We start from the raw sequence: 14,487 nt of genomic DNA on the forward strand, positions 1-14,487 counted from the left end.
CCCCCTTGGCTCATCCTCGGGCCCTCAGGGGGCTTCCGCTACGAGAACAATAGAAGGCCTTCTTCCATCCGGGGCCAAGCAGGAAGGCCCCCTCTGGGCCTGGACGGTTCCTGGTAGGCCCCAGAAGACGGGGGTGGGGGGTGGGGTGGGGCGCGGTGCAGGGGGGTGTCTGGGCTCTGGGTCCAGGCTGGCTGCCAGCACCAGGAACACTTCCGGGGTCAGCCTCTTAGACAAGGACAGGTCAGAGCCAGCACTGGGGACAGCCGTGTCCTAGAGGGTGGGCTGTGGGTCAGCCAGTGGCCAGAGAGCCCCACCCCTGCCAGAACCCAGGGACATGGCCAGGGAGTGGCCGTCTGCCCGTGTCACCTGTTCCCCTCTCCCCTGTCCTGCGGGCAGCTCTTCCTGGCAGCTCCCCGTCGACCCCTGCTCTGCCCACCCCACTCTGCTGGGCAAGGCTTCCCGGCAGGCTGTGGTCCCGCCTGGTTCCACCAGCTCCTCCAAACCATGTGACTGTAGCCTTGGGTGACGGGATCTCTGCAGTCACCCCACCCTCTGCAGGCTGGGGCAAGGGTGACTCGGGGTTCAGGTAGAGCTTTGAGGGGGAACCTGGTCAGTATTGAGGGTTCTGCAAGCACCTGCTGCCCATTTAGGGTAGCAAAAACGCCAACGACAGTGACAACAGTTGTGATAACCCCCAGGACGGGAAAGTGACCTGACCCCTGGGGTGGGGCCAGGCCAAGCGGCACTGGGGCTCCATGCAGGCAGTGGGGTAGGAAGGCCTACAGGACCCAACCTCCCACCTCCCACATTTTAAATCTCCCAGGGCACTTCCCTCCACACCCTCAGGCTACAGCGAGCTGAGCGATGGGAATGTCGGTGCTGGGTGTGTGGCTAAGTACAGAGGGGGCCCGAGCAGGGAGGGCGCAGGACAGTCCTCCTGGCTGAGTCTACATGGGCATTGGTACCCGGCAGGCTGTGGGTGCCCTGTGCCTCTAGCAAAGGGGTGCAAAATCCATCAATCGACATTCTAAGCGACTAAACCGCTCATCTCAGGGGTGCGGCGGGCGTATTGGGGTAGGGGAACGGGAGCAAGGTGGGGGTGTCTCCTGATAGTTGGGGCCTGGCTGGTCAGCCCCTGTTTCCCCCCTGGACTATAGGGCCTTTCCAGGGGGCCCACTGGCCTGGTCAGCATCTTGGGTGGAGGCCCAGGGGTCTCCTGGATTAGCTCTAGCTTGCTATCTGGTCTCTGGTTTCCTTCCCGGAGGAGAGACTGTTGGTGACTGTACCAGGAAAGAGCCCACCCACAGGAGCAGACCCCCGGCTGCCCCCAGACCTCCCTCTCCGGGGGCGGGGGTGCTGTGATGGAAAGAGGAGGCCTGGACAGCTCCAGTCCTTGCCCTGACCTGTATTAGCACCTTTAATTCTTGCAACAAGCCTCGAAGCTCAGTGTTTCATGATGAACCGGGGTTTTACAATAAACCCCAGGTTCCGTGTTTTGTGACGAACTGCAAGCTGTGATGGGGTTGAAGGGTGTGGCCCCATAACTCACGTCCACCGGGAACCTCAGGATGGAATCTTGTCTGGAATCTAGGTCTTTACAGATGTGAGCCATTCAGGTGAGGCTGGAACGGGGGCTAATCTAATGTCCGGTGTGCTTGTGAGAGAAAACGGGGACAAGGAGGGGACACTGGGAGAAGGCGTGTGAACACAGAGGCAGAGACTGGAGTGAGGCTTCTATGAGACGGGGCTCAAGAATGCGGCACCAGGAGCTGGAGGCGGCCGCGGGGGGACGGGGGGCGGGGGGGCAAGGATCCCTCCCTGGAGCCTCTGGAGGGAGCTCAGCCCTTCGACGCCTGGACTGGGACCTCTGATCTCAGATGGGACAGGGGGCACCCCTGCAGTGAGGAGCCCTTCCCCATAGGTGGCCCCCCAAACATCAGCGCGGGTGGTTTGGACCCAGGGTTCAGATGCGAGGCCGTGCCCTCCAGCACCGCTCTGCTCTCAGAACTGGGTGATGCAGGGCGGAGGGAGGTCAGCCAGGGAGAAACAAGCACCCCGTTTCCCAGCGAGCTTAGGAAATCAGGGTGCCACCAACCTCGGGACGTCTGAGCTGCAGGGCCTCCCAAGTTCCTGTGAACCGTGACTGCAAACTGTGCCCTTCAGGGCGAAGCTATTCATAACTTCCAGGAAACTTCAGCTTCCATAGAATACCATCCAGAGAGAGAGAAACGGAAATAAAGCACCTCTGGCCCGGGGCAGCTGGCACTGAACACATGGGAGGGAGACGGGGACAATCTTCTCCAGGCGCTGCCCCAGAGAGGGGGCCTGGGAGGAGACCTGGACCACTGTCGGCTCTCAGCGTCTCCCCCTCCCACCAAAGCCCCTGCTCTTCAGGAGCAGGTCAGGTCCTGGGCCTGTAACTGCAGAAGCCAGAAATCACTTCTCTCAGAGTGAAATTGTGGGGCTGGGCAGGGTCAGCGGGCTTTCACACAGGCCAGGATGCGTGCTGCTTGGGGGCCCAACCCTGGCCCCAGGAAGCCGGTATGAGTCTCACTGGTCGGCGCTGTGTGCCCCCACGCATGTCCAATAAAATGGACAACCTGGAAGAAACGGACACATTCCTAGACATGTACAATCTCCCAAGACTGAGCCAGGAAGAAATAGAAAATATGAACAGACCAGTTACCAGTAATGAAATTGAATCAACAATTTCTTTTTTTCTTGAATCAACAATTTTTGAAAAATTCCCACAAGCAGAAGTCCAGGACCAGATGGCTTCACAGCTGTGTCCTACCAGACTTCGTGTTTTGGTTGTGCTGGGTCTTCACGCCGTGTGCGGGCTTTCCCTGGGTGTGGCCTGTGGGCGCTGCAGTGGTTGCAGCTTGGGGGCTTGTTGCCCTGCAGCACGTGGGATCTTATTAATAGTTCCCTGATCAGGGATCAAACCCATGTCCCCTGCATTGGAAGGCGGATTCTCAACCACTGGCTCACCAGGGAAGTCCCCAAACACTTAACGAAGAGTTAATACCTATCCTACCCAAAGTATTCCAAAAAATCAAAGAGGAGGAAATGCTTCTAAACTCTAAGAGGCCAGCATCACCCTGATACAAAAACCAGATGAAAACTTTACAAAACAAAAGAAAATTTTAGGTCAATATCATTGATGAATATAGATGCAAAAATACCCAACAGAATATTAGTGAAGTGAATTTAAAAATACATTGAAAGCTCATGATCAAGTGAGATTTATCCCAGGGATACAAAGGTATCTGCAAATCAATCAATGTGATATACCACATTAACAAGTTGAAGAATAGAGATCATTAACAAATTGAAGAATAAAAATCATTAATGAACTGAACAATAAAAATCATCTCAATAGATGCAGAAAAATCTTTTGACAAAATTCAACATACTTTTATGATAAAAACTCTCAACAAAGTGGGTATAGAGGGAATAAACCTCCATATAATAAAGGCCACATATGACAAGCCCACAGTAAACATCATAAATAATGGTGAAAAACTGAAAGCATTTCCTCTAAGATCAGAAAAATAAGACAAGGATGTCCACTCTTGCCACTTTTATTCAATATAGTATTGGGAATCCTAGTCACAGTACTCAGACAAAAAGAAATAAAAGATATCCAGATTGGAAAGGAAGAAGTAAAACCGTCACTGTTTGCAGATGATGTGACATCTTGTCATGCCATACCATACCATTTTCTTAAGAAATTCCTTAAGATGTCACCAAAAAGCCAACAAGTGAATTCACTAAAGTGACAGGATACAAAATTAATACACAGAAATCTGTTGCTTTTCTATACACTAACAATGAGCTATCAGAAAGAGAAACTAAGAAAATTATCTCATTCACAATTGTATCAGAAGGAATAAAATAACGAGGAATGACTAACCAAGGAGGTATAAGACCTGTACTCAGAAAACTGCAATGAAAGAAACTGATAGAAGAAATTGAAGATGATATAGAGGGGAAAATATATCATGCTCACAGTTTGGAAGAGTTAATATTGTTAAAGGGACTATACTGCCCAATGGCTATATCTGTAGCTTTACAGATTCAATGCAATCCTCATCAAAATACCAGCAGCATTTTTCACAGAACTAGAACAAATAATTCTAAGAATTGCGTGGAGATACTAAAAACCCAAACAGCCAGACATAATCTTGAGAAAGAAGAACACAGCTGGAGCTAGCAGGCTCTATGATTTTAGACTATAGCTCAAAGCTACTGTCCCCAAAACAGTATGGTACTGACATGAAAACAACACAGAGATCAATGGAACAGAATAGAGTCCAAAAATGAACTCGACTACAATGGCTGATTAATCTACCACAAAGGAGGCAAGCATACACAACAAGGAAAAGACAGCCTCTTCAATAAATGGTGCTGGGAAAACTCTTCAGCTGCACGCAAAAGAATCCAACCAGACTACTTTATAACACTACATACAAAAATAAACTCAAAATGGATTAAAGACTTAAATGTAAAACCTGAAACTAAAACTTCTAGAAGAAAATGTAGGCAGCATACTCCTTTTAAGGAAGAGGAAACATTTGAGATAGACTTGCAGCACTGACAAGAATTTAACGAGAGGGAACAGAATGAGAAAAGCTAGAGGCAAAAAGGATAATGCGTATTTAAGAAACATGAAATAACTCTGTATACGTTTTGTGTAGGTTAGGAGTGAACAAATTAAAATTTTAAATAGGTTTACATTTTTGGAAAGCCCAAAAAGTCAGATAAACATTTTACTTAATTCACTAGATAATAAGGAGCTGTTGGAGATTTTTGAGAAGATTATCTTAGTGAAGATATTTAAGATACACAGTAGATGAACTGTTAAAAGCACAATCGGGAATTAAGAGGTCATTGAAGGAAATGGCAACCCACTCCAGGGTTCTTGCCTGGAGAATCCCAGGGACAGAGGAGCCTGGTGGGCTGCCGTCTATGGGGTCGCACAGAGTCGGACATGACTGAAGCGACTTAGCAGCAGCAGCAGCAACAGCCCTTGTCTCTCTAGATCTGACTTCCGGCAGCAGTGTGTATAAGGGGAGTTTGGAGCTAACGAGCCGTGACCAGGCCCACACCAGGACTGAGATTCAGCTCACAAGTGTTGGGGCTCAGGATCCTTGTTGATGACAAAGCCCCAGGCGGTTCTGCGCATGCTGAAGCCTAAGCATCTAAGGGGCGGGTGCGATCCTGGTCCTGAGTGTGGCAGAAGAAGTGGCTAAGAGGGCACAGATGAGACAGGTGTGGTACCCAGACTGCAAAACCTGAGTGCTTACAGATGACTCTGTTCTGAGCCTTGCTTAATGGAAGCATCCAAAACAGTGACTATTTCCTGGGCAACTGTGCTAATCCTCACAACAGCCACCTGAAGGTCACCAAAACATACGTGCCTCAACACACATGGTTTGGATTGGATTTAGCAAGTTGGGACTAGACCGAGCGACTTAGTCATCACTCCTTCTTCATCTCCTAATTTCTTAAAAGCACGGTGGAGCTGCTGAGAGAAAACACACAAAAAAAGAGAGATGAGATAGAGTTGCTCCAGGTCAGGGGTGTGAGCTCATTCATCTCCCAGCAGGGTCCGTGTTTGTGGAAGGAATAGACACATGAGTGGGTGAGTTAGGAGGGAGCGTGATTGAGTTTTGATGAAGGTTTGTTTACAGGACTGTAGTTCAAATAAATCAGGAAAAATATGGTCAATGATGTCCTGGGGCAGGTAGGAGTCAACCCCGCCCCTGCCCCCTGCCAATGTCCTAATGAAACTGAGCAAGACCCTATGGGACCTCCCCAAAACAGGCTCCCCCCCCCACCCCCATGTCTGTAAAACATGCCTGCCTCTTGTCTGTAAAAAAGCTTTAGCCTTCTAAGCTTTCCCGCACTTCCAAAGAGTACATTTAATCCGAGAAGTGAGAAAATACAGAAGAAAGGAAAACAGTCAAACAAGTAAATAAAGTAATAGTTTAGCCATTAAGCAAAGTCCAGGATATTTAATTCCTCCTCAAGGGCTATGGCAACCCACTCCAGTATTCTTGCCTAGAGAATCCCATGGACAGAGGAGCCTGGTGGGCTACAGTCCACGGGGTCACAGAAGAGTCAGACACGACTTAGCAACTAAACAAGGGCTATGGAGACTATCCTGAGCCAAGTCCTGTGAGTTTTTCTGCAGATACTGAGACCCCCCCCCCCCACCTCCACCAGGTGGAAGAAGGTAACTGTATGCCGCCCACAGGCCAGGGGGACCCAGATCAGGTGGAACTAGAAGGTTGACCATGGTGACTCCCGATGACCTCCACGTTAACCAATAAGAAGAATGTCCAAAAGCTGATCAGATACCCTGTAGCCCACTCCTGACTTTGAAAAACCCTTCTCTGAAAGCCTTCGGGGAGTTCGGGTCTTCTGAGCACTAGCGGCTAGGACCCCTTGCTTAGAAACGCTGCCCTTTTCTTCACCACGACCCTGGCGTCAGGAGACTGGCTTTACTGAGTGTGGGTGAGAGGATCCAAGTTTGGTTTAGTAACGCTAATAATAAAGATTCTTTTTTAAAGACTACAAAATATGTTTCTCTGACTTTTCTACCCCTACAGGGAACAAAGGTGCGCCCAGAGCCAAAACCCTTGAGTCTGCCCTGCGGGGTCTATAGCTCTAACCCCAGAAACACGGCCAACAGCAAGACGGGTATTTCAGATGAGACAGTCCTAATGCAAGGTCTGTTCGGTGTCTCTTTGAGGGAAACGCACATTCTGAAACCAGATTCTCCGCCTTCTCCTTGGAAAATTCAGCAACGGATAACACGGAGCTCAGAAGAGAGACTTGGGGAAAAAATTGGTGCCACAGAGCAAGAAATGTGGTTGTGAATCAACTCTGTGTGACCAGAATTTACAAATACACCCACTTCATGGAAAGTCTTGAGTGCTCCAAAATCACTGCAGATGGTGATTGCAGCCATGAAATTAAAAGACTGTTACTCCTTGGAAACAAAGTTATGACCAACCTAGACAGCATATTAAAAAGCAGAGACATAAAACATAAATAAATAAATAAAAAGCAGAGACATTACTTTGTCAACAAAGGTCCATCTCGTCAAGGCTATGGTTTTTCCAGTAGTCATGTATGGATGTGAGAGTTGTACTATAAAGAAAGCTGAGCACAGAAGAATTGATGCTTTTGAACTGTGGTGTTGGAGAAGACTCTTGAGAGTCCCTTGGACTGCAAGGAGATCCAAACAGTTCATCCTAAAGGAGATCAGTCCTGAATATTCATTGGAAGGACTGATGTTGAAGCTGAAACTCCAATACTTTCGCCACCTGATGTGAAGAGACTCATTTGAAAAGACCCTGATGCTCGGAAAGATTGAAGGCAGGAGGAGAAGGGGATGACAGAGGATGAGATGGTTGGATGGCATCACCGTCCGACTCAATGGACATGAGCTAGGGTAAACTCTGGGAGTTGGTGATGGACAGAGAGGCCTGGCATGCTGCAGTCCATGGGGTCACAAAGAGTCGGATATGACTGAGCAACTGAACTGAACTGAACTGAATAATGCAATTATTAAAAGTATAATTATTTTAATAACCATGGAATGTTTATATAGCAGTGGAGGTGTCTTTAGTTTAATAGCTCCTGCAATAATTCCTTCGGTGGAAAGAACCAGAGGCTGGTAATAAAGAATGTAGCATTTCTTTAAATTGACATCCATATGATATTATTTCTAATATGTTTGACTTGAGCTCTGTCACTTGGAAGATAAATACATCTCATTTGAGTTTGATCAGCTGGTGTTTAAAAAGAAAAGACAGAACAGTATAAGAAAGCTTGCCTAGAATATAAGTGGAAAATGTACCCCAGGGCTTGAGTAGAAAATCAAATCAGCACTGGATAACAACCCATTGTGACTAACTGTTTTCCCCAGCAATGCAAGGATCATCTGATCTCATAAAACGTATTAATGCAATTTGCGACCTCAGTACGTTAAAGAAAAATGATTTGGTTATCTCAAAGCAGAAAACGTGTTTGTTAGAGTTTAACAGCAATTTTTGGTTACAAGCCAGCCAAAACAAAACCTTTTATTTAAATGGAAACAGAAGGGACTTTCTTTAACCTCATGGAATGTATAAAACCAAAATTTCCAGCAAAAATCATTCTTAAAAGTGCTGCCACCCTTAACTTTGTTCCTTTTTCTCCCCTGAATTTTTTCTCTGTTGCTGGTTTTGAATAATTTACTATTTGTGTCCTGGCGTCATTTTCTTTAGCTTCCCAGGTGGCTCAGTGCTAAAGAATCTGCCTACCAATGTAGGAGATGCAAGAGATGCGGGTTTGATCCCTGGTTTGGGAAGATCCCCTGGAGAAGGTCGTGGCAACCCACTCCAGTGTTCTTGCCTGGAGAATCCCATGGACAGAGGAGCTTGGTGGGCTACAGTCCTTGGGGTCACAAAGAGTCGGACACAAGTGAGCACTTTCGCACACGCGAAGATTAAAACCCCAGAGGACAAGGTGTGCGGTCAAGGTTGTCAAGGTGTCTTGCATTCACAAGGTTGGTGAATATGTGGGGACTCGGGGAGAGTGGTACCCCTGGCACAGACGTTTCCTAACCCTTCACATCTTTCACGTTTCCTTGCCCTTCACATCTCTCCCACCTGGCTCTTCCTTAGGTATAATCTTTATCAATCACCCGTGACCAAGTCAGTAAAATGTTGCTCAGAGCTCCGTGAGCTGCTCTAGCAGATTCATCAAACCCGAGGAGGGGGTCACTGGAACCTTCCCCTTCAGCCCGGAGTGCCGGTAACGGCTCCGACTGGCATCTGAAGCGGGGTCTGGGGGCAGCCTTCACCTGTGGGGTCTGGAGCATGGGCTATCTTGGTGACCGGTCCACGGCGAGGGGCAGAAGCATGTCCTGTGTTGGGTGGAGTGTTCTGTGTGAGCCAGTCAAGCCCTGCTGGTTGGTTGCACGGTGCAGGTCATCACTGACTATTTGGTTTTACTCTGTCCCCTCCGTCACTTGCCCGAAAGGGCTGGGATGTCAGCCCCACCTCGAATCATGGGTCTGTTCTCTCTCCTCTTAGCCCATCGGCTTTGCTTCTTGCGATTTGAAGCTCTGCTGTTGGGTGTACATGCACTTAGGGAGAAGCAGGGAGAGATGAGGGCTTCCCCAGTGGCTCAGACAGTCAACACTCTGCCTGCAAAGTGGGAGACCCAGGTTCGAACCCTGGGCTGGGAAGATCCCCTGGAGAAGGGAAGGGCAACCCACTCCAGTATTCTTGTCTGAAGGACCCCATGGACAGAGGAGCCTGGGGGGTGGCCAAGAGTTGGACGTGACTGAGTGACTAACACTGATACTACTCTGAGGAATACCAGGGAGAGATGGGCTCACACCATCTTGTCCAGATTGAAAGTCTGGCCACCCGTGGTCTTTTGGGTAAGTTTCCTATTAAACTCTGCCAGAGTGGGCTCTGCTTGCTTTCAACTGACTATGTTTTTCTTGTTGTTTTCAGTAATTTTTAGTTGATTTACACTGTTGTGTTAGTTTCTGCGGTACAGCAAAGTGAATCAGCTATACACGTGCATATATCCACTCTTTTTAATATTCTTTTCCCATAAGGCAATTGTATTGAGTAGCGTTCCCTGTCCTGCACAATACGTCTTATTAGTTAACTATTTTATATATAGTAGTATGTATACGTCAATCCCAATTTCTCCCTTCCCTCTCCCCCTGCTAACTATGTTTGTTTTTTAACATCTGTGACTCTACTTCTATCTTGTAAATAAGTTCATTTGTACCGTAGTTTTTAGATTCCACAAATAAGTGATATCATATGATATTAGTCTTTTGCTGTCTGACTTCACTTAGTATGATCATCTCTAGGTCTATCCATGTTGCTGTAAGTGGCATTAATTCATTATTTTTTATGGCTGAATAACATCCCGTTGTATGCATGTACCACATCTTCTTCTATTTAAACAAAGCTCTTTATTTTGTATTGGGGGATAGCCGATTAACAGCGTTGGGATAGTCTCAGGCGAACAGCGAAGGGAATCAGCCGCACATACACAAGTATCCGTTCTCCCCCACACTCCCCTCCCATCCAGGCTGCCACGTAACACAAGCGGGGTTCCCTATGTGATACACTAGGTCCTTGTTGGTTATGTGTTTTAAATGCAGCAGTGTGCGGACCACAGCTTCTTTATCCGTTCGGCGGTCGATGGTCACGGGGACTACTGTGTTGCCAGTGGGAGGTACCCACTGGGGAGACATCTCGGTGAGGTGCAGCCCTTCCAGACACGCGCTGCAAGGTCCCCACGTACCCAGACACTGGCACATCACGCTGCCCTCGTCGGTGGGTGTGGGCCCTCCATGCAGAAGATCATGTAGCTGCTGTAGTCTGTGTCCAGCACGGAAATCTTCCTTTCTGCGTGACCTAGAAAAGGGGCCGAAACGGAGCCTGAAATCTCTGCTGACCTCCTCTGCCACAACCGTCGGGGGGCCCAGAGCATCTCCTGGGAGCGCTGTTTCCCATGGCGGCCACTGGGCAGGCAGTACCCTCTCTGGACACCCAGGGGACACCCTCCCTACTGGGTGCAGAAAGCCCACTGCTGGCAGCACTAGTCTGATGGGCCCCCAGCCAGGACACTTCCGACAGCATCATCCAGCTGAGACCGGCCGCTCCCACACTCGGGCTGAGACTGGAGACAGCTCTGACACGCTGATGCTACGGCAAAGCCTCTCTGTGTGCCTATCACTCGCTTGGGCAGACTCTGCTTCCCGTGTCCTGCACGTGGCATCCATTCAGTCAGTCATTCGTTCACACCCACAGGCACTAAATCTCAGTGGGCCCCCTCCCTGGGGATAGGTGCCCAGGTCCATGAGCAATCAACAAATAATTCAGGATGGAACTTGAGTCTGGGGTGATACATGGACTGCAAAGAGTGGAAGACAGATGGGAGAGTATTTCCAGAGGAAGGGTGGCGATGGCTCTGTCTTTCAGAGGTGGGGGGGACCTGGGGGAGTGTGGGGAGACCCTGCATCCTTGGAGTCCTCATCCCGGCTTGACTGGGAGCAGGACGATGGTGAGTCCAGCCACCTTCCCAGGCAGACCCGAGGTCCTACAGGTGAGGAGCAAAGGGTCTCCACCACACCCACTGCCTTTCAGAAAGAGGATGGGGGGGGTCTTCCCTGGTGGCTCAGTGGCAAAGAACCCACCTGCCAACGTAGGAGACACGGGTTCGATCCCTGGTCCATGAAGACCCCACAGGCTGTGGAGCAACTAAGCCAGAACTACAACTATTAAGCTGCGCTCTAGATCCCTCAAGTCAAGACTACCAGCCCACGCGCTGCAACGACCGAGGCCGTGTGCCCTAGAACCCGCGCTCTGCAACGAGAAAAGCCTCTGCACCGCAACTAGAGAAAAGCCCGTGCAATAAGGAAGACCCGGCGCAGCCAAAAATAAATAAATAAAGGAAATTAAATATATACGGAAAAGAGGCTGTGACAAATAGCAGAGGCGAGAGGCCCTGTGGATCGGACAGAGGGTAGCTGGGCCCTGGCGGGGGGTGGGGAGGCTGGATCTGGGGGCCCAGGGGTGTGTTCCAGGGAGGCTGCCAGGGCTGGAGTCAGAGGGTGAGGCCTGGAATGTTCCAGAAACAGGTTCCAGATCGGAGAAGCAAATGCACAGTGCCCCTGCCCACAGGTCTGGTTTGTTTTGGAGATTTTTAAGGAGCCACAGGCCAGTCAGTGAACAGGGAGGTGGCCACGTGTCTGCCCACCTAACCCACCCCCACGGTGCACAGGACGCCTGCCCCCCACCCTCCACAGGGCGGGAGGGCATGGGGGCCTCAGGCCTCGTCACCCCAGGAACGACCTCTGAGGGGGGCAGGAGGCAGGGCCGGTGTGCAGCTCTAGGCCACAGACTCGAGCCGACTCCTGCTGCCAGGACGGTGAGCATCTCAGGGCATCGGGCAGGGCCCTGTGTGGGCTTGGGCTGCCCTGCGGGCACATGGGGCCCCGGCTGGGGGCACTCACAGTCGACCATGAAGACAGCAGGGTCCTTGGTCTTCTGGGCCATGAGAGTCTTCTCCACACACTTGTGGTTTTCCCTGAAAAGCCAGGTGGTTGCGGGGGAAGGGGTCATTCGTGAGCCCTGCAGCGGGACAGGGGCTGGGCTCCAGGAAGTGCCCACAGAGCAGGCGGGCGCCTTGGCTGGCCCTCCATGGACCCCAGCAGGTGACCCAGGGTAGGGACAGTGGGGCAGGCAGAGCTGGCCGGCACCCAGCAGGCCAGTGGCCGGAGGCCAAGGGCACAGGGCATCACTAACCCTGTCCACGTGGGGCTTGGACACAGCGCTTCCGAGGATGCGGGGCTCATGACAGCTCAGAATTCCTCAAGTCTCCGGCTCCCTCTCTCTGGGGCAGACAGGACCCCTGGCAACAACCCACAGGCCCTGATGCCCAGCATCCTGCACACGGGCCTCTCCCCACACCGACCCCAGGGCCGCTCTGTGTGATGGCCTTTTTGCCCCACTGCTCTGGGTTGGGCTCTGAGGGGACAGGGACCTCTGAGCCCCATTCCCCATCCCTGGGGCCCTGGTCCCGCCTACACCCCAGCCCTGGGGACGGGGAGTTACAGGTTGGTGGTGGGGGACACCCACCGTTTCTGCAGCAGGACCTCCAGGTCACCCTTGGGGGTGGGTTTCAGCTCCTCCATGTACACTCTCAGCAGGCCACTCTCGGCGTCCAGAAGGGACACGTCGCTGGCCGCCATGGCCACCACGTGCCACGTCCCAGCCACCTGGGGAGGGACCTTGCGCTGTACCCCGGGAGCGGGAGGGGCCCAGCCCCACAGTGGGCCCTCTGTCCCACCCCAGCCGGGCCAGGCTGTCTCCTACACGGCCAGGGTTCTCAGGAAGTGTGATACACGCGGGTTCTGGGTGCACTTGGGCACCACCTACTGTGCATGGACATGTGGGTGGGAGGGGGCAGGTCCTTGAATATTTGCAACAACCCTTGTCTCTGCCTGCCCCCGGGCCCCTCACTGTCCTAAGTCAGCCCCCATTCAGGGTTTGGACCCTCTGAGGACGAGTCTGCTCTGGGACGGAGGGGGAAACGGGAGAGTCTGGGGACGAGGTGTCTGGAGACAAGTCCCTCCAAAGTCTGCGGGACCAGGTGGTGCCCCCAGGGGGTCGCCTGCTCTCGTCCTGTGTTAGACTCCTGCGGTCCAGGCTTTCCTGCCCCCTCTCAGCCCGGGACCCCAGCCCCCAGCGCCCACCCTCCACCCCAGACCCCATACCTTTCTAACGTCCAGATCCTCTGCTGTCTGGGGGATGTGGGCAGACTGGACACCACAGCCGAGGGCCAGACCCAGGGCGAGCAGGAGGCACCTCATGGCTGCAGCCAGGGTCGGGCCCCCCCAACCCCCACCTCCCCGTTCCCCAAATCACCCATGACTCATCCTTGGGGCCACAAGGGCGCTATCTTCCAGGACAGCACAAGGCCCTCCCTCTGGACCGATGTCACTGCCTTCTGTCCGAGGCCAAGCAGGAAGGCCCCCTGTGTCCTGGGTCCTGATGGTTCCTGATGGGCCCTAATTGGGGAGGGTCTGGGCTTCGGGTCCAGGCTGGCTGCCAGCGTCAGAAACACTTCCTGGGTCAGGTTCTTGGACCGTGACGGGCAAGTGAGAGCCAGCGCTGAGGACTGGGTGTCCAGAAGGGCGGGTCCGTGGGTCAGCCGGCGACCAGAGAGCCCCGTGCCCGCCAGGACCCAGGGACATGGCCAGGGGTGGCCGTCTGCCCGCACAAAGGGCTCGCATCACCGCACTCCTGATGGGTCCCCTGCGTGAGCGTCCCCGTGTGTGTGTACCTGGTTTGCACAGCTACCTGCGTGCGCGCGCCTGGGCCGCGTGCGCTCCGTGACTGGGTGGCCCGAGTGACCCCCCCACATACACCGTCTTGTTCCCATTGTCACCATCCGTGGGAAAGGCCAACATCTCAGTCGGGGTTTGAGTGGTCCAGGGGCACATCCAGGGGGCAGCGCCAGCTCCCATGGTCAGAACACACAGGGTGCCCAGATGGCTCTGGCTAAACTCCCGCACTGGAACCTTGCCCTCTTCCGGTGCCACCCTCTCAGGCCGGCTCTAAGTGACCCCAGCGCGGGCAGCCGCCTCCTGCACCCCCACGCCCGGCCCATCTGGAACCGAGGCCTGCTTCCATCTCTTCCGCAATGGTGGCACCTTGCAGAGTCTTGAGCCCCCACTTCGGGAAGAGGGGCCTGCTACGGGAAGCACTGGAGCGGGGGTCCACCGCCCCTAAAATGAGAGCATGTCCCAGAGACGAGAAGTAGAGACTGAGGCAGGCGAGGCTGCCGGAAGGTTTATGCAGGGGAGCAGCCCTGGGGGACATGTGGGGGCAGGAGAAGTGACTGAAGGGGGCTGGCACCCAGGGGATGCAGACAGTCTGGGCTCCATGGGCA

The 14,487-nt window shown here is 52.4% G+C and overlaps 1 protein-coding gene across 1 annotated transcript; it reads right to left on the bottom strand.

Annotated features, from left to right (window-relative positions):
• Nucleotides 1-24: 24 nt before the first annotated feature.
• LOC133065245 (beta-lactoglobulin-2-like) lies at nucleotides 25-13,405 on the bottom strand. The gene is given in 6 exon segments (XM_061156070.1): nucleotides 25-270; nucleotides 10,202-10,383; nucleotides 10,386-10,445; nucleotides 12,047-12,120; nucleotides 12,672-12,811; nucleotides 13,310-13,405. Coding segments are annotated over 6 exon segments (798 nt in total).
• Between the last annotated feature and the right edge of the window lie 1,082 nt (nucleotides 13,406-14,487).

Source organism: Dama dama, chromosome 11 (assembly GCF_033118175.1).
Source record: "Dama dama isolate Ldn47 chromosome 11, ASM3311817v1, whole genome shotgun sequence".
Taxonomy (NCBI): Eukaryota; Metazoa; Chordata; class Mammalia; order Artiodactyla; family Cervidae; genus Dama; species Dama dama.